The following is a 19,803-nucleotide window of genomic DNA, read 5'->3' as shown; positions in this document are numbered from 1 at the left end:
ATTAAGTAAGTTCGTGTTAGTTAGACATTGCAGTCCTAGGATTCTATTAGTTTATTAGGATTGATTGGCAGTTTTATTAAAACAAACAACAAATAATTAGAGAATAAGTTTGTCTTGTCATTCGTTAATCTGCAAACAATTGGTAAACTAAAATGTTGAGCTAAAGAAATAAAATATTGCACTTATTTTTTATTAATATTAATAGTTGTGTATATCAATAAAAAACCAACCTTGTCATGATAAAATGGTGAATGAAATTTATCATAACACATATCTTATTTTTTGAATTTTTTTTATAATAGTAATTGTAAAATAGGGTAACAACATTCTACTATACATTTCTCTATTATTTAGAATATTTCACCCTATATATCTTATTCTTGATTATAAGTGTATATTACAATTTCTTATAAAATGGTGAATGTAAATAAAATTTTCAGTACAATCGACACTTCAATGCTATAATTATAATTATACATATCAAACATAATAATAAATTATGATTATATAAAACATAATAAAATGTACCAATGTAACTATACATTCAATACTACTAATATACATGTTATTGCTATTTCTAGTTTAAGTTTTGATAACATATATTGCATACATAAATAACTTGAAATTAGTAGTTTTAGTAATCTCTCTTACAATTAGTTACAACTGATTTATTATTTGAATTACTTTATCCCTCTTTTAAAATATGCTTGAAATGATTTTATATACATGTAGTCTCTAATTAAATAGTATATATGAGAAAATAATTAATGTAAGTAAGTCCTTAATGTAAAATATGGTTGTTGTTCAAACCAAGATATTTATTTTCAAATCATACCTCTAATATATTTTTATATTAAAATATATTAATGCTAATACTGAATTAGTCAAATAATAAATGTTATATGGCTAGACCTGATACAATTTTGAGTTTTAAGGTTAAAATTAAAAATATCTTAAATATCAAAATGTTCAGCTGTCAATTTATTAGAAGGTTTTTTTCTTTAGATTACATTGTTACCGATCAAAATAATTAGCTATTATGAAAAAACCGTCACAGTGGCTATGACAGTAATACTGACAGACCACAAATTTGGTAAATGGTTATATCTGCAATTGGAGGGGATTAATCGTAATACAAAGTTTCTGGTTGAACTACAAAAAAATTTTGATACAATGTCAAAAACTCAGGCACTTAGCAATTTTAGGTCTGTCATTTGCAGCCCCTTCTACGTCAAATTGACCGTGATCAAATTTCAGTTAGCTTAGCGTTATATTCACTTTATTAATAAATTTTCCGAGATAAAATTCAGGTTTCGTAAAATAACCTTTCAAAGTTCCTTTATATCATGAAATTTTCTATATATGCTACGACAAAATGGTGGAGGTATATTAAATTACGTGAGTATATCATAAAATAAAGGAATTTATTCTATGGAGTATGTGTTCCATACAATGTTACCATAGAAATATCACAGCAATACTGCAATAACTATATGTTGCATATCATAAATGGTCAATACAGTATTTTCATCATATTTTAAATGGCAATTTACTACACCATATGATATATGAAGGATTCTAAATAAGAACTATACCAAATTTACACCCAATAATAAAAAAAAACAATTTTAACATATGCAACATGAAAGGAATCTTATAGGGTGGTTAAATAATAACAATTTATTCATAAAACAAACTATATTAAAATTAAGAACAAGTAAGTTGCTGGATTATTCTTAGTACTAAGAAATTCTTCTACGAAGTTGAGTAAACCGAAAACCATATATTTCGAATAATGGACAGCATGTTCACTCTGACTTATTGCTTGAAGGACTGCTAACTTCTTTCTCTATGTTTTGTAGATCTCTCTCGGCATTTTGTTCTGCTTCAGACATACTCGCTATTTCATCATCGTCGTTTAATTCTCTATTATATAAAGTAGGAAACTTGGTCATACAAGTCTGCATGATTTTAAATTTGTCAAAACAATCACTACCTACAATGTACAAAATATATATTGAAATTCATATTTACAATTATAATGAATGATGAAAATGATTTTAGTTCTTACCTTTAGGTTCGGCTTTGGAATAATGAAAACAACTAAATGCATTCCTAAATTCAACTCCACATGGGCCAGTTGCCATACCTCCTAGACAAGGGCAATTCCAATTAATATCCCCACTTGGCAAAATTAAACCAGGTTGTGGATCAGGTTGAGGTAATTGGATTTTACTAGGTACTGCATGGTCTTCTTTGGTGGCAAATATCACTAGATCTTTGCCATTAACACCTAATTTTCGACAGTGAGACATTCTTATGCAATATTTTATACTGCTGAAGTATCTATTAATTTAATGTTGATAATCCCTACTATCACCTTGTAATGCTAGTAATAAAGGTGATGCTTTATGAACAATATAAGAGCACTTTACACCTTCAAATTGCCCACTCAGAGTTAAGCTCGCTCTCAGCTTTATATAAAATTCCTTTGGTACTCTTAAAACAGCTCTTAGGGTTTCTGGATTAAATTTTAAAATGTCAATCTGTATAGCGGCAGCAGCAAATTCACCAAAGATCTGTTTAATAGATTCAAGTATATATTTCTTAAAGTATGCTGGTGTTACTTCTTTCTGAAATTCAAAAACCCTACAATCATATATTTAGTACAGATTACCTGACAAGTCTTAATACTAACATGGAAACATCTAGATAATAGTATTTACTCATTTCATTTCCATGAGTATAGGCTCCTGTTCTTTTGAATAACTGAAAAATATTTAAATAAAATAGGAATATCCGTTCACAGATTTTGAGGTTGGAATGTTGAAAACGTCACGATGCATGGCAGAAAATTTTTCTTTGCTGCTCTGGCGCCCTCTATAATCATTTAAAAAACATTAATTGTTTTATTAAAATTCATAAACAGCGAATTTGCTAATTGTATTTTTATAAATATTTGTTTATTGTAGGTGTGATAAAATATTTATTTTCATGAATATATTCGTTTAAGATATTTAAAAATGTGTTTTCCTGGTTGCCTGAATGAACAATAAAATATTTTGCAACATTGTGAAATGGCTTAGGGTTTGAAATTGTTTTCACTTATAATTCTTCCTTATAAACTCGTTAATATTGACAAAATAGTATACACAGAGCAATAACATTTTAACATTATATATTTATTCAAACGCATTCTTGATTTTTTAGTATCATAGGATCTAAATCACAGGATAAGGATTTACTAAGCAGAGTCTAGCAACATTATATTATCAATATCAGAGAACACCAATGTATTATTGGCTACCGCAATGATCACCGCGCTGAGAATGTTTAAGCTTATTGGTTGAAAGTTCCTACACACAATTGTCGCGACTGTCCGATACGTCATAGTGTAAAGCTACTGTTATATCAATAAGCTTATTTCGTTCGCTATCAAACGTCATTGAAGTGAGAAAAAAGTTAATCTTTTTCTAAGTGAACTTAATAGTTTGTGTTTTAAGTGTATTTGTGATTTAAAGTGTTAGTTTGTACTTCCTTGGCAGTGACTAAGAAGTACATGTTTTATGATGGATACAAAACCTAAACCAACCAAAGGAAAACGAAGGTTAGTGAATAGAAAGTAGTTGGTATCGCAGCCAAAAGAGCATTTATAGGTTTATATAATTAAGTTCTGTTGATGTTATTGTAGGAACATGTTATTTGAGTTGTTGTACTAGAACTTGTTATTAAGCCACAAAATATATCACTTAGTTTGTTTTGGCTCATTTTTACCAGCTGTCACATGCAAGTTGTTTTTATTTTGATATGAGAAAATTTTTCTGGTTTTAGGTAGTTGCTAACCTACTTTCCCTGGATATCCCAATGTTTAAAAACTACAAAACTCTGACTTTAATTCTAATTACCAATTGTTCAGTGTCAAGATATAGCATTCTTAAAAGTGTTTCGATACAGTTACAATATCAACTTATAATTCAGTGGAAAAATTGAGTTTGTGTTGTTAATTTCACAACCACTATAATGAATGTTTATTAAGGATTCATACTGATATAAAGTGTCACCAATAATTAGGGCTATATATGGCGAAAAATTGACTTGATTCCTTTTGTTCGAAGCTTCATTTAGAAAATATAAGTTCTATATTTTCAGTATCGTATCATTCAGTTAATACTGATATTACCTTGCTTGACAAAGTTATAAAAAATATTTTCATTCAGAGATTGTTAAAACCTTGGATTATATTAAAACATAATTATTTCCTGGTTGTATTTAAGGTTTAACAGTAATAAATATGAGGTTAGAATTTAGAACATGCATATGTTTGTATGAGGAATGATAAAATTAGTAAATTTAATTAACCAATTCTGCATTGTTTATATTGTCACTTACCTTACCAGTTATTGTTAGTGTTAGTTTAGCTGAAAATTAGTATATTAATGGAGAAAATTATTGCCTAATTTCTGTGAAAATTTTTTCTTACCATTTATAATTTTCTTGGATCAATCTAATTTAACGTCCGTAACTTCGAGGATAATACTAAAACATACATCGATAAAATTTAATGTTTGGCGCTTTATCTCTACTATATTAAAATTTTATAACACTACCTGTTGGACCTGTCAAACTTCACGAACAGTCGAATATTAATGTACACAATAAGAAAGCGTACCTTAACATTGTCATGTCCTCAGACAAAATCACCTTTTAATAAGTTTTGGGATTTTTCGTTTATGTATTTTTAATTATTTTTTTTTTGAATCTACTAATGCAGGTTTAAAAGTAAATAGACAGTGATTACGCATTTATTGTTGCCTATAGCATTAGTAATAATAGTTTGCCGGCTTGGTGGCGCAATGGTAAAGGCGATGGGATGGTCCTCCTACTGTTGCGATAGCCGCGGGTTCGAATCCTGCTGGGACATGGTCGTAAATTTATGTTTGTGACTGTTTAAAATTTGTGAATGTTTTAGGCAAGAGTGCAAAATCCGACAAGGAAAATGATCCCAGGCACGCCAGTAACCAGGCTGGGTAAGACCGGATGTCTTCTGGGATGATTTCTAAAGTTGGTCACTCGCCAGTCGGTAGGCTTAATGCTGAGGACCGTGGTTCGGAGCCCACGTATATTTAATCTTAACTTTTGGAGTATTTATATCGAATGGCGTCCTTCACAAATAAACGACCTGATACAGGGTTATATATATATTATATATTTATTATATATATATATATATGTATATATATATATATATATATATATATATATATATATATATATATATATATATATATATATATATATATATATATATATATATATATATATATATATAGTTTAACACAGATGTTTATTAATATATCCCAATATTTTGTTGAAATAAGGTTTATAATGGATATTATTTATAGTTAACCTTTGGTTAAATATATTTATGTTTTATTATTTCAGTTATAAACAGAGAAAGACAAACAAGTTTAATTGATGACTTGGGAAGTAAATTTTAGCGTGTCTTGCATTTATTGGATTCATGTAATACTTTATTAAAGTTGTTTATTGCATACTTGCATAATTTAATATCTTCATTTTATCGAATGTATGTATTGAGAATATAGGACTGAATTAACTTTTTATTTTATTTATATTTTGTTTTATTTTTATTTTAATCATTCAATATTCTATTACAATAGGTAGGTAATATAAATAATCGTTACATTATATTCGTTAGAAATATATCCGAAACATTGGCTTGCAAAAAATAATACCAGGGTGTTTACAAGCATTTTTGCTATCAGTAAGTGTTTTCGTAGACAGCTAATTTTTATATATCATCATGATTAATGGTTGGATAGAACGATATTTAAACTAATTGACTATTTACATTAATAAAAGTTCAGGATCTATGTATATATTTGGTTTTCTGAGTTACTGTTGAATTCTGTATGTTGTAATCCGGATTGGTTTAATGTGATTCGTATATTTAGATGGATTTTGATAAGTTTATTTCATGCGTTATATCGGTATTTATAGCTATATATCATAATCTCTAATATCGTGTTGTGTATATGTTAATTACATTTTTAATTCGAGGTTACATCATTATCGCACGTAATTAATGATATAATTAATAAAAGTTATATTTCATGGTTGTACTAAGGTCTGATAAACCACTGAATAAAACACTGACTTTGTTTGAGCTTACAATTAGGATACGTATTGTAGTTTCGGAGATATTCTAGCTTTAAGAATATATCGAACCTGTAATTTCTACAGATATTGGAATTATGATTGGGCCGTTTCAATTAATTTCTGGATATCACAAATAAACCCTGTATCATGTCGTTTATTTGTGAAGGACGCCATTCGATAAAAATACTCCAAAAGTTAAGATTAAATATTTTGCGATGGAAGTCATTCATGAGAATTTTTTTAACTGAGTGTATATATAGAGAGTGCCGGTTATAATTGGAGAAACTTTTATTTTCTCTTGCAGTAACGCTAGTATGTAAATTAATTAGTGTAATATAAATTGTAATATATCTTTTAAGCATTGTTCAAGCATTACATAGTTTACCAATTGGATGTAAATCTGGATTATGGGGCGGCCATGCCAATATAGACATTTTGTCTTATATAAAAGAGCCTTTTATTAATTTAGCTGTATGTTTGTGAGCTTTGTTGACCCTTCTGAATCAAGGACATGTTATTTTCAGCATTCGTTGTATTAGTCTATTTTTAACTTTCTTTTTATTTTCACGTTTTTACGTTAACGGTAACCATTTTAATTTAGTATTACCGTAATTTTATTTTATTCCATCCAAGCATTTTAAATAGTTGAAATTGCTCTCAGCTGACCACAACACATGTTTCCAATGGTCATAATTGCAACCTACATACTATTTTGTATAATTCAACTTTGGTTGTATGTTTTCATTTTTAATGCAGTTTTTCTTAGCTGATAAGCACTAATCGATTTAACAGCAATTGAAGGAGTGGTTTTCCTATAATAAATAATACTTATTTTAGTTAATTTGCTTGACAATGCATCTCTATCGATTATATATCAATGTAACAAACCCATTGTTTATTACAAAAAATAGATTCGGTTTGAAATAACCAGCATATTCTTGTTATTATTAAGGAATATGCCTTTCAAATTTGCCTTTGGGAGAGAGTTTTTGCCTTGAATTCCTTAGAACCAAATTAGCTGTCTTCGCGGTATTGGCTTTGACACTATTTAAAGTCAAATGTTGAATAATTTCCCAGGTTTTAGTGAATTCCTCGCTAGCTTGGCATTAATAATTGTTCTATAGCACATCCAACTCTGCGTTTTCGTACTTTTTAGATTCCAGCATTTTTAAAAGATTTTAACTAATACCTACTTGTTTTTTAATGATGATACATGTTCATCATATGGTTTACACAATAATAGATGAGCATAAAGAAGCAATGTAAAGACGTATAGTTATTTTTAGAGGAAACTGGCGATACTTTAACAAAAATATAGTCCCAAGATACGTATTTTTTTTTTGGGTAATTTTTCTTGAAAATTTAATATATATTACATTACCCAATTCGGTTTGTAGATTGTTTCCCGATTATTAAAATTGGAACAGTTATAACAACCGGCTTGGTGGCGCAGTGGTAAAGGCGATAGGACGGTCTTCCTACTGTTGCGATGGCCGCGGGTTCGAATCCTGCTGGGGCATGGTCGTAAATTTATGTTTGTGATTGATTGTTTAAAATTTGTGATTGTCCTAGGCAAGAGTGTAAAATCCAACAAGGAAAATGATCCCAGTCATGCCAGTAATCAGGCTGGGTAAGACCGGATGTCTTCTGGTCTTCTAAAGTTGGTCACTCGCCAGTCAGTAGGCTTAATGCCGAGGACGTGGTTCGGAGCCCACGTTAAACTGTAGGTTCAGTCTATATAAACCCCTAGTTGGTAAGAGAAGACTTTAAAATATATTTGAAAACAACAGTTATAACAATTATACGTTAGATACAGAGTAATGGTGCCGTACTTTCCCGAGGTATTTCCGTGTGAGGAATTAATTTAAATGGTATTAATGTCATATCATTGCAGATCAAAATAAACAAGCGCTAGTTCATGTTATTGAAAGATTGTAACAATTAATGAAGACCTTATAAATAAATTCTTGTTGTTTCAATTGAAACAGAGAACCTCGGATGCCAAGGTTGCCGTTTAATATCAACAGCGGATGTTTTCGACTTTCGTGTTTTGCTTGGGCTGCACAGAGACATGTCTATCGGCTCTGATAATAGAGAGAATCGTTTTTTTGGGCGGTTTGGTTTGATTTTCGACCCACTTAATGGCGGGCTATGACAAAGAGGTCGACGACATATTAAATTTATTCATGTCTGAATGCGTAAAGCGATGCATAATGTCGATACAATTTGTCACCATCGTCGCTTTTATTAAAATTCTATGCGGGCTTAATCTTTTGGATTTTATAATTATTGTTAATGGCCAGACAATGATATAGAGGGGGGCTTGTCGATCAGAAATGTAGTGACTTCATTATTGAACTTTCTATTCAGTACTGCGTGAGTTTCACCTCTGTATGGATAAGGCGTACATGATGACAGTAATTAAGAATCACAAAGTTATTGATTTATAGTAATAATATAGGACGGACCGAGTCTATAAAAATATTTTTAAATTACAAATGCGATAACTATAATTTCGGTGGAAATAAAAGCGGAAAATTTGAAATATTTTCATACATTTGAACTAAAATACGATTACTTTCAATCATTATCATCAATCTATAACCGGCAATGAAAAGTTGTTGAAGAAGATGAAGATGAAGAACTAAATCTAATCTAAATAAAATAATTGAACAAAAATGTTATCAAATATAATTTATTTTGATATAATAGTACATCTAAAAACCACAGTTGATTATACAGCCACAATAGTTTATGGGTTAGAGTTATATCTCCTATCGCTATTGCTTTCAAGAATTTTGCATACGTCTGATAACCGTATGTCTTTGATAGGCTCACTCGTTTACGTATTTGAACCAATCAGACAGCATTGTGTCTCTTTTTAACTAGAATAAAATGGAAAGGAAAGTATTGTCTGATTCTAAACTGAATTTACAAATTGTGACCAGCCGCACATTAAACATCTTGATGGTGTATATACAAAAAAACTTTGAATATACTATAGATCCACTGTTGACGAATATACGATACTCCTTGGAGTTATTGGGGCCGAACATATTTATCATCTTTGGAATGTAGCCTTTTAAATCAAGTTTGATCCGATCTAATATAAACAGACACAATATCAGTCGTATTGCGCATAAAGCGATTCCAAACGTTTGTTTACAATAACACGAACTGCAGTCGGTCTTGGCTGATAATCCATATTGAATAACACCAGCAGAATCGCAAACATTGTAATACAATTAGATGTCATGCTATTTTTTCGTGTGTTCTGTACGATATGATAGTAATGTTGTTAGTTATCAATTGGCCGAGTGGATATAAAAACAGTTGTTAAGCTTTCTAGAAAAATCTAAAACGTTATGTTCGATTTAACAATAGTCGTTCCATTAATTATAATTAATTGATCAGCAATTATTAAACTTATCGCTAGATACGCTTGTTAACGTTTATTAAGGGGTTATTCGGTCTTGTAGACTTGATTTATTGGGAGTTTTCCTAAAACAAATGCTCAGTTAAATTAAATTAATTCTCTATATTATCTATGATAAGAAATTTAAAAATTATTTCTTCAATTAAGTTATTTTTTCGATGGAACCGTCTAGGGTTTTCATTTTATGTTTTCTTTTTGGAATTTCAGGATTGGAATTGTCAGTGGATGATTTTTTACTATTTTTATACAAAAATTAGATCATAAAAACCCGAGGTTCTAATTGATGCTTTCGTGTATTTCCATCAATCACATGTAGTGTTGAAAATGTGAAATATTATAGTTCATACCCCTTAAAGAACCTAACCTAACTATTAAATTCGAATGGATCGCTACCAAACATCGTTTTTCTAACGCAGCATGATGAAAAATATTTAGATTAATATAAATTGTTCCTATTTTCTCCTTAAATATCTTTTTAGTGACTTCAAAAGTGGAAAAATGATCAGAATACATACAAGCACTTAATATTTTAAGGGTAAAAATTAGAACTTAAATTGTTTCTTAAAAGCATAATTATTAACTTTAATAATACTATTAAGTACTATTATTTGCTATACTCTAGAGACTGCGTATATTTACTGTCTTCTCTAAGGATTATCGTTTTTTGCCCTAAAATAACTTTAAGAATCTGCTTATTATTTTTAGTTATTATAACTCTACAATTAACTACACATTCTGTATATATTTCGAATTCCACTAACACTTTAAAAATATCAGTTTAGTAGGTGGTAACATTTTAAACATTACTGAACGGCAATAACACTACATATTTTTGTACTTTATATATTTGGAATTATTGGAATTTGAATTATTCATTTAATATATCTGAAGTGAATTAGTTTTTCATTAAATTACATAATGAAAATTTATACCTATTTTCATTTAAAAATGTGTTGATAGTAATCTAACTAGTGATTAGTAATGATAAAGACAAGGTTTATGAATATTTCACATGACTCTGGCTTATCTAAAATTGAAACATCAAGGGGAATTTTAATCTGTGAAGCCACGGATAATACATGAATTTATTAACCATTTTTGGGCTAGAGCAGGATCCTTTTTTTATTTTGTTTCTTGATTGCAACTTGATTTTTTCTTAGAATCAATATTATCTCTATAATTGCTTCGTTAAAATTTCTTTTTATTGTTGGATCATTTTGTTTTGTTATTTTTTCTGAAGGTCTGTTTAATGTTTTAATAATGTTGTAATTCAAATGTAGTGTTGTTGTAGTCGATGTAATTGTTGTAATAATGTGGTACTTGGAGGTTTGTGAATATCGATTTTTATATTTTTATTGTTTTTTCTATAGTTATGCTGAAATAACGCAATTTTAGGCGTGTTGTTTCGTTTTTACATAAAGGAGCCTTAAGAAAGATATAAGACACATGACAAATCAAATTTTGTTAAAATAATACCAAAAAATATAACAAAAAACTATTATTTAACCAAATATGTCCAACCTATAGACCCAAAACTTTAGACCAAAGCATGTAAATCTGTCAGTTGTTTTTGCTTTTATAGAGGTAATGTTCATTAGGTATAATAGCATCTACTGATTTGATTAACTATTAACTATCTTTAAGTTAAACTTTTATTATTCTCTACGTACGTATTTTCTCTTTTTTGAATTTCTGTACAGCAATTTCAACATCTTTAACAAGCAAACAAAACATTAAACCTGTTCTTCGATTTCTCGTTACTTTGTTTACTTAAAGTCCCTTATTTATATTTCGAAAAACTTGTTCTAGACGAATAATATACGCCCTTAGGTGCCTTGTTTAAAGAAGCTAGCGACTTTAGAACCACTTTATGACTAAGAAGCATTAGCTAATATCAACAAAAGTATATGTTAACTAACCCTTATTACTTGTCAAGGCTGGTTTTATTGATTTTATACGTTTCATGTCGTTTCACAAGTTGTATTAACTTCATCTATTTACGGAATACATTTTAAAGAGATTGAAATAAATTAACAATGTCTAAGTTTCCACGATTTTTTCTTAAAATCAATGTTATCTCTATAATTAGTTGATTAAAATTCCGTTTTGTTGTTGGATCACTCGGTTTTTTTTTTGTTATTATTTCTGAAGGTCTGTTTAACGTTTTACGTTTAATTATATCTATGATCTGTTAAAGCAGCGGTAATTTTCTTAAATCCATATAAATGTTATAATAATATATTGCTCTAAAGTTTGCGAATGTCGATTTTATATTTCTATTATATTTTTCTTTAGAGTTTGCAAAGTTGTTTAGAAATATTCAATCACAAAAGTAGAGTATTTATTTTTAGATTTACTATTTAGGCGTGTTGATGAAACAATAATAGTTTGGATGAGTTTAAAGTTCTGGTGAGGTATTCGAAGGTCCTAAATCTATTGTTGTTCCTGCAAGCCAAATATCTGGTAGATAAACAGTAAATAATTTTAAAGCCGGTGTCTTGGAAAGTTTCACGTCTAATTATATATATATATATATATATATATATATATATATATATATATATATGACGCTACTAGAATTAAATCCATATGTTTTTTAGTTAGTCCTAACCTCAAAAGTTGCGTGTATAAATTTGACAGCTGTGGGATCATTAGTTTCTGAATTATAGCATTTTGAGTGAAGCAATTTTTGTTATTGTGAAGAAAAAGGATAAAAAGGAATTTCGCTTGTTGATAGAATATTGCTTTTTGAAGGGAAAATATACAGTTGAAGCGAAAACTTGGCTTGATGCTGAGTTTCGGGACACTGCCTGAAAATCAACCATCAAGGATTGGTATGCTAATTTTAAACGTGGTGAAATGAGCACCGAAGAGATGAACGCAGTGAACGTCCAAAAGAGGTTGTTACCGACGAAAACATTAAAAAATCCACAAATTGATTTTGAATGACCGTAAATTGAAATTGAATGAAATAGCAGAAACTCTTAAGATATCAACTGTACACGTTCATCATATCATTCACGAATATTTGGGTATGAGAAAGCTCTGTGTAAAGTGGTTGCCGCGCGATCTCACTTTTGACCAAAACAACAAGATGATCAAGCGTAATAAACCCGAGCTTTTGCGTCGATATGTGACAATGGATGAAATATGGCTCCATTATTTCACTCCGAAGTCCAATCGACAGTTATCAGAGTGGACTGCACATGATAAACCCGCTTCCAAAGCGTGGGAAAAGGCAACAGTCGGCTGGCAAGGTTATGGCATCTGTATTTTGCGATGCGCATGGAATGATTTTCATTGACTGCCTTGAAAAAGGAAGGACCATCAACAGCGACTGTTACATGGCGTTATTGGACCGTTTGAAGGTAGAAAACGCCGAAAATCGGCCGCATTTGAAGAAAAAGAAAGTGCTGTTTTACCAAGACAATGTATCGTGTCACAAGTCAGTGAAAAGGAAGGCAAACATCCATGAATTGGGCTTCGAATTGCTTCTTCATCCACCGTATTCTCCGGATCTGGGCCCCAGCGACTATTTCCTGTTCTCAGTTCTCTCGTTTTTCAAATTTCTTCTTATTTCAAACGTTTGAAAAACGGACGACTTTTGCAAGCTCATTCGGTTACATGTTCGAACTTGTCAAACAGCATTCTATCTCATTTTAAATACAACAAAATCAGAAGGAAATTATTGTCTGACTGTTAAACGAATTTACAACTTTCGACGGGCACATATTGATGACGTGAGTTCACTGCTGTTTTTAATAGACTATATATATTTTGCGTCACCATTCTGACGAATATTTCTGGTTGCTTGATTTGGTCTTATCCAGGTCTTTCCATGTTTTCTGAGAAATGGAAGCAAGGTATCGCTAAGCCGATTAATATATAGAAGATTTATTTAGTGGCAGTATAATGCAACACGCATATTAAATTATCAGTCGATATCTAATTACTAGTATCAATAAATCATTTATATGCAATTCTTAATTGGAATTGATAGAAATAATGACTTATATGTAACTGAAGAATACGGGTTTAACCCAACCGATTTTGTCACAAATCGTGAAAAGTGAAACTATGATGTTCGACGAATTATATAACGAGTTACAATGTAGTTTTACGGCATTGATTGACAGGGTCAAAATCTTTCTCTCTAGGACATCGTTCAGGCACATGCCGTACAAGTTGAATGAACTCGGGCCGTAAAGTCAGCCTCATCCGCTATGTCCATCGGATTTTTGATATTTCTTAATACTCAGGACGATTATTTTTTTAAAATTTGAGCGCTTTTTATATATTATGAAAGAAATGTAGACCAATTTCAGCTTCAATAGTCAAAGTGTGCCGTAGAATTGCACAAAGTATCATATGAATGGTATATTTGTCGCATGGTGCCTTGGTTCTAAGTGAAAGTAGTTTTTTTGTTTATTGAAAAATTATATTTAACTTCATAATTTCATTAACACATTTTAGGCTGCATATATAAAACATCGTGAATGGATTTAGCATAAAATAATTCCTGAATTTGTCATCGTACGCCTTGTTGCAGTAAAATGAGTTGTTATCTTTTATATTTTGCGATTATTAACACCTGATAATTCATTCAGACAGTTTTGATTTACATTTGCGACTTACGATTAGGGATGTCTAAAAAATTTCGATGTTTTTGGCTGATATTTTTTTGACCGTTATATCGATATTTTATCAAAATAATTAAATATATTCTTAATATTTTTTATAAACCGTATATTTTGCTACTTAATTGTAAGGGTTTATTAAAAATATCAATATATATTGTAAAAAATTATCGATTTTTTTTCTCCGATATATCGATATTTTTCTCCTGACCGACACCGCTACTTACGACTGCCTCTAGCAACAAAAAATGTGGGTAATTTGTTTTTTTTAGAAAGAATTGATTCACAAACATTTCAAACAGTAAACAATTACATATGTACCGTTTTGATCGATGACCTTTGCTACTTTTGTGTGGTAAAATATTGTGTAAAATGTGACCTTCTGGAATCTCCATGTTCAAAGCGCAATAACTTTTGACAAAGTAGACGAATAAGCGCTATCTTTATTTCTAGAATGTTCCATGATCGTTACTTTTTGAACGGGGCTTATAGTATGGCTTCATTAACCAAATGTTACCAGATATATGCGCCATCTATTAGGAAAAAAATTAAATTAGATTATTTACAAATTGTTTAAAACAAAAATGCTGTTTGTACTATGAATAAAAGCGTGCTCTCGAGCTATCATAACAAAATTATCTCCACTGTAAAACCATATTTGGGTAGGAAGTGGGTTTGCTAGTATACTGGGTATCAAAGTCCATAATTTGTAAACAGAATAACGAAACAAATGCAGTTATAATGTAATAATCCATTCATTAAAACAACATTAAATACTTTAATCTCTCAATTTCATAATCAGCAATTGCACAGCAACTCTTTGGTTTGTGAAGATTTAAATTTAAAATAAAGATGTATGAAGTTGTAACCAAATTTTGAACGTCTGAGTAACCAGATGGTTTTTCGTTAACCCAATAATATAATTTTTAATGGTATTATGCTGAAGTTTTTGTTCTTTAAGATGTTACATATCATAGATAAGATTATATCCCCTTTATTTATCAATAATGAAAATATTTCTTTATTATCTTTAATATGAAATATTATGTAAAATGGCCTTTTAAAATTCTATGGACTTTTCTGTTTTTTGTCTAAAAATAAAAATAATGCTAAAAATTAAACCGATTTTGCAAGAAAGATGGGCTGCGATTGACATTATTTCGAGTAAAACGTAAGGTTTGGGTAACTAGATTCTACTTCCATAACTAAACATATTTATTTGAATTTTATTTTTATCACGGTCTTATTAGTTCGTCATACCAGGATTGTGTAAACTGTAAAGATAATTTTAATTTATTGCAGGTTATTGAGCTTTATCTGCGTTGTTGTATAACGCACATACTACGTTTATATAACCAAGATGGCGCACAATCAAGATGGTAGCGGGACTTTTGTCCCACCCTATATGTGTAAATAGTCTGGATCACAGATGATTTCGACGAATAATTCCATAAATCCATACAACTAATGGGACCATCATAGGCAATATGTTCTGCTTTCAAATTCCCAAAATGAGGATCAGTGTAGACAGTCAAAAACACAATGTTTTTAACAGTCTCTTCTATAGTCGAAATCCTTTCTGTTGCTCACGGCTTTTTTTACGAGTACTTTGAAAACGTACTTGTATAATCTTCTATCAACACTTGACTATCAATTGATGAACAACACGACATAACATGGTACAATGGTACAATATACTTTGGTACAATAAGCATCAATAGAGCCCCTGTATGTTATTGTGTTAAAGTAGTACTTCACATGAAGCTTTATAATAATGAAGTAAAGAGCTTCTGAAGCTTATTACTACCACATTTTCAGTTTTATGAAGAAGTTGGAAAAATTGATTATCTTGCACACATAATTTAAACTTTTTCATACTGTTAAACTAAATGTCATACCTGATATTACACATTTTTACAACGAAATATCTTAAATTTATGCAGTATTGTCTAATTGATATGAATTATTTACATTTTGTGGAATTTCGTTGGATTTCCGACAAATATTTGTATATACTGTTTAGTATTGTAGTTACGAGTTGCATTTGTTGCACTAAAAATTTAATATGGGAAATATATATATATATATATATATATATATATATATATATATGTATATATGTATATTAGTAAAACCTAACATAAATATATAGTGTCCCAATAGTTACCCAATATTTGAATCTAATAGGAATCATATAGTATTTTTTATTGCAGTTTTTTTAAATTAAATCATAAAGGGCATATGCTAGGGTTTTGTATAGAATTATTTTACCTAAACCCTAAACTGTCATCTGTCAATTTTTTTTATAACTACCCAAATTCAAGTCCTTAATAGTTAATAAATATAGAAAGCTAACTGCAATGGTTCCTAAAGATCAGACTCAAAGATATAAATATTTTTCTAAACTAACCACAATGACATCGGAAGTGGTAAAATAAATGTAAAATTTATTGAAAATTGCTTTTAGGAATTGTTTTTATTAATATGACATGAAGTAATAATACAAAGCTTCATGAAAAATTCCCTTTTATATAGTATGTTTTATTAGAAATACTTAATAGTATCTTAAAAAAAATTATTGTAGAATCTAAGTGAAAAGTATGAACAAAATTTTTAGTTTCAAAATTTTGAATGCATGGATTGCAGGTGATGTACCTGTTTGTCTGGGACAAATGTAAATAAAGTATTACTCCTGAATAGGAAACTGGGAATTTAAAGTATTTACCTATTTTGTTTTGAGAGCAAATCGTGATGGATAAGCAGATAATTCAAAGGTTCAGGGACACGACTTAATAATAGGATATTGAGCCACGACTAGAACACATTTTTAAATGTTCGTTTTTTTATTTTAAATCACGACACCAAATACTGATTTCCTATAATTTTTTGCTCTTGTCTGAATGCATTAATTTAGTTGTACATGATCGTTACTATTTTCATTTAAAAAGTAAATCTGCCAATATTTTATTAACTGCCTCCTGTGCTTTTTTTCGTATTATGATATTAAAATGAATAACTTTTCCGTAAGCTTCTTTATTTTTGTTCACAAATCTTTTCCTGGCAATAAAAACACGATAAAAAAAGTATTACCCAGTTTGGTACACCGGTTCTGAATGTTTATATAACTGGTCAATTGAAAAGTCCCCGGCCTACCGGAAAACACATTTATTTTGAAACAGTTAGTTTTTTTTATTCAACATAATTCTCTTCAAGGGTGATACACTGATTATAGCGACCCTCCAACTTTTCGATACCATTTTTGTCCTTTGCTTCAAAATAGATCTCCGTTTTGGCGATCACCTCTTCATTCGACGAATATTTCTTTTCTGCGAGCATTCTTTTGAGATCTGAGAACAGGAAATAGTTGCTGGGGGCCAGATCTCGAAAATACGGTGGATGAGGAAGCAATTCCAAGCCCATTTCATGGATTTTTGCCATAGTTTTCGGTGACACGGTGCATTGTCTCGGTGAAGCAGCACTTTATTTTTCTTCAATTTCGGCGATTTCATCCTTCAAACAGTCCAATAACGTTATGCAATAGTCATTGTTGATGGTCCATCCTGTTTCAAGGTAGTCAATGACAATTATTCCATGCGCATCCCAAAATATAGACGCCATAACCTGTTGCCTTTTCCCACGTTTTGGAGCGTGTTCATCGTGTGCAGTCCACTCGGATGACTGTTGATTGGATTTTGGAGTGAAATGATGGGCCCACGTTTCATCCATTGTCACATATCGACGCAAAATCTCGGGTTTATTACGCTTGATTATCTTCAAACACTGCTCCGAATCATCAATTCGTCGTTGTTTTTGGTCAAAAGTGAGCTCGCGCGGCACCCACTTTACATATAGCTTTCTCATACCCAAATATTCGTGAATGGTATGATGTACACGTTCAGTTGATATCTTTAGAGTGTCTGCAATTTCATTCAATTTCAATTTACGATCATTCAAAATCATTTTGTGGATTTTTTTAATGCTTTCATCGGTAACAACCTCTTTTGGGCGTTCACTGCGTTCACCGTCTTCGGTTCTCATTTCATCACGTTTAAACTTAGCATACCAATCCTTGATGGTTGATTTTCCTGGGGCACACACATCAACACGCGAAATTCCTTTTTATCCATTTTTTTCATAATAATAAAAGTTGAAAAGTTGCTTCACTCAAAATGCTATAATTCACAAACTAATGATCCGATAGCTGTCAGATTTACACGCATCTTTTGAGGGTTAGTGCTAACTAAAAAATATATTGATTTAATTCTAGTAGCGCCATCTATGTGTCAGTCCGGGGACTTTTTATTTCACCTGTTACATTTTGAGACATTTTGATTTATTTATAAGATTGCACATTTTATGTGTATAAGACAAAAAGTGAAGAAAATACATTTTTAAATAATAAAATTGTGTTTTAAAATAACACCTTTTTAAGTTGATTTTTTGTGTGAATGAGTTCGGTTTGCTTGAATACAATTACCATTTACAATCGAATATGAAAAATGCAATTGCGTTTATGTCAAAAAAGAAAGGAAACAAGCGCTATTATAATTGCTAAGTTATTCTAGTAAATATAACCTTCGGGATATTTTAATTCGCCATACTCGGTTTGATATAAAATTCATACTTATGCTATTGCTATCGCTTTGTTAGTAGTATTTGTCGTAAATTGTAACCATACTCTTGATTAACATATATAAAAGATTAGAGTGGTAGATTTATTATCGAATCTGGAACTGTTCTGGATGTAAAAATGTAAGTCAGATTTGTAAGCCTTTATTGCATTATTTCAGGATGAATTAATTTTGTCTTTTTTTAATAAACTCAAGGCCCTACAGTTACTGTTCAAACAAAAGATTGAGCAGCATATCTCGCTTCAAATTATTCTAGAGCAAAATTTCATTACTCTGACCTTAACCAGAGGTTTTGTCTTTTCACGAGGAATAAATATCTCAAAAGAGGTTACTCAACTGCGATAATGTTTTCGTTAAAATCAAGGTGGTGGATTGTCGGAGGCTTGTTGAGATCTTCTTCGTCTTCATTTTTACTTTCAACGTATAAATTCAATGTGGGGTGGGAATTGGTAAATTGTCTTCGGATATTTCACTGTTTCTTTTTGTTTTCATTGCTATTCGTATTCTAACTAGACCTAATTGGTAGTAATTTCATTACTCTGACCTTGACCAGAGGTTTTGTCTTTTCACGAGGAATAAATGTCTCAAAAGAGGTTACTCAACTGCGATAATGTTTTCTTTAAAATCAAGGTGGTGGATTGTCGGAGGCTTGTTGAGATCTTCTTCGTCTTCATTTTTACTTTCAACGTATATATTCAATGTGGAGTGGGAACTGGTAAATTGTCTTCGGATATTTCACTGTTTCTTTTTGTTTTCATTGCTATTCGTATTCTAACTAGACCTAATTGGTAGTAATTTCATTACTCTGACCTTGACCAGAGGTTTTGTCTTTTCACGAGGAATAAATATCTCAAAGGAGGTTACTCAACTGCGATAATGTTTTCTTTAAAATCAAGGTGGTGGATTGTCGAAGGCTTGT

The 19,803-nt window shown here is 30.5% G+C and overlaps 3 protein-coding genes across 3 annotated transcripts in view; 1 reads left to right on the top strand and 2 right to left on the bottom strand.

The window, feature by feature from the left end:
• Nucleotides 1-1,679: 1,679 nt before the first annotated feature.
• On the bottom strand, nt 1,680-2,464 carry LOC143201167 (mitochondrial intermembrane space import and assembly protein 40-B). The gene is made up of 2 exons (XM_076412067.1): nt 2,072-2,464; nt 1,680-1,996 (listed from the first exon to the last, which is right to left on the bottom strand). The coding sequence occupies exons 1-2, from the start codon at nt 2,313-2,315 to the stop codon at nt 1,809-1,811; spliced, it is 432 nt and encodes a 143-aa protein (XP_076268182.1). The 5' UTR covers nt 2,316-2,464; the 3' UTR covers nt 1,680-1,808.
• LOC143201168 (ribonuclease P protein subunit p14-like) lies at nt 2,355-2,856 on the bottom strand. Its single transcript, XM_076412068.1, has 2 exons — nt 2,699-2,856; nt 2,355-2,649 (listed from the first exon to the last, which is right to left on the bottom strand). The coding sequence occupies exons 1-2, from the start codon at nt 2,728-2,730 to the stop codon at nt 2,355-2,357; spliced, it is 327 nt and encodes a 108-aa protein (XP_076268183.1). The 5' UTR covers nt 2,731-2,856.
• Nucleotides 2,857-3,133: 277 nt separating this feature from the next.
• LOC143201165 (hypoxia-inducible factor 1-alpha) overlaps nt 3,134-19,803 on the top strand; it is a 377,382-nt gene continuing 360,712 nt past the window's right edge. Inside the window, exon 1 of the mRNA XM_076412063.1 lies at nt 3,134-3,607. Coding sequence (XP_076268178.1) covers nt 3,567-3,607 — 41 coding nt within the window. The 5' untranslated portion in view covers nt 3,134-3,566. The remainder of the gene's footprint in view (nt 3,608-19,803) is intronic.

Source organism: Rhynchophorus ferrugineus, unplaced genomic scaffold, assembly GCF_030347505.1.
Source record: "Rhynchophorus ferrugineus isolate W39M unplaced genomic scaffold, kcgeb_rfMv2 rfM8, whole genome shotgun sequence".
In the NCBI taxonomy this organism is placed as follows: Eukaryota; Metazoa; Arthropoda; class Insecta; order Coleoptera; family Curculionidae; genus Rhynchophorus; species Rhynchophorus ferrugineus.
This window is presented reverse-complemented; position numbering and strand designations above follow the sequence as displayed.

Coding starts and splice junctions, on each gene's coding strand:
- LOC143201167 (XM_076412067.1), bottom strand. CDS start 2,315: ATGTCTCACTGTCGAAAATTAGGTGTTAATGGCAAAGATCTAGTGATA. Junction 1,997..2,071: donor TTCCAAAGCCGAACCTAAAG/GTAAGAACTAAA, acceptor TGTACATTGTAG/GTAGTGATTGTTTTGACAAA.
- LOC143201168 (XM_076412068.1), bottom strand. CDS start 2,730: ATGAGTAAATACTATTATCTAGATGTTTCCAT. Junction 2,650..2,698: donor TATTATCTAGATGTTTCCAT/GTTAGTATTAAG, acceptor ATATGATTGTAG/GGTTTTTGAATTTCAGAAAG.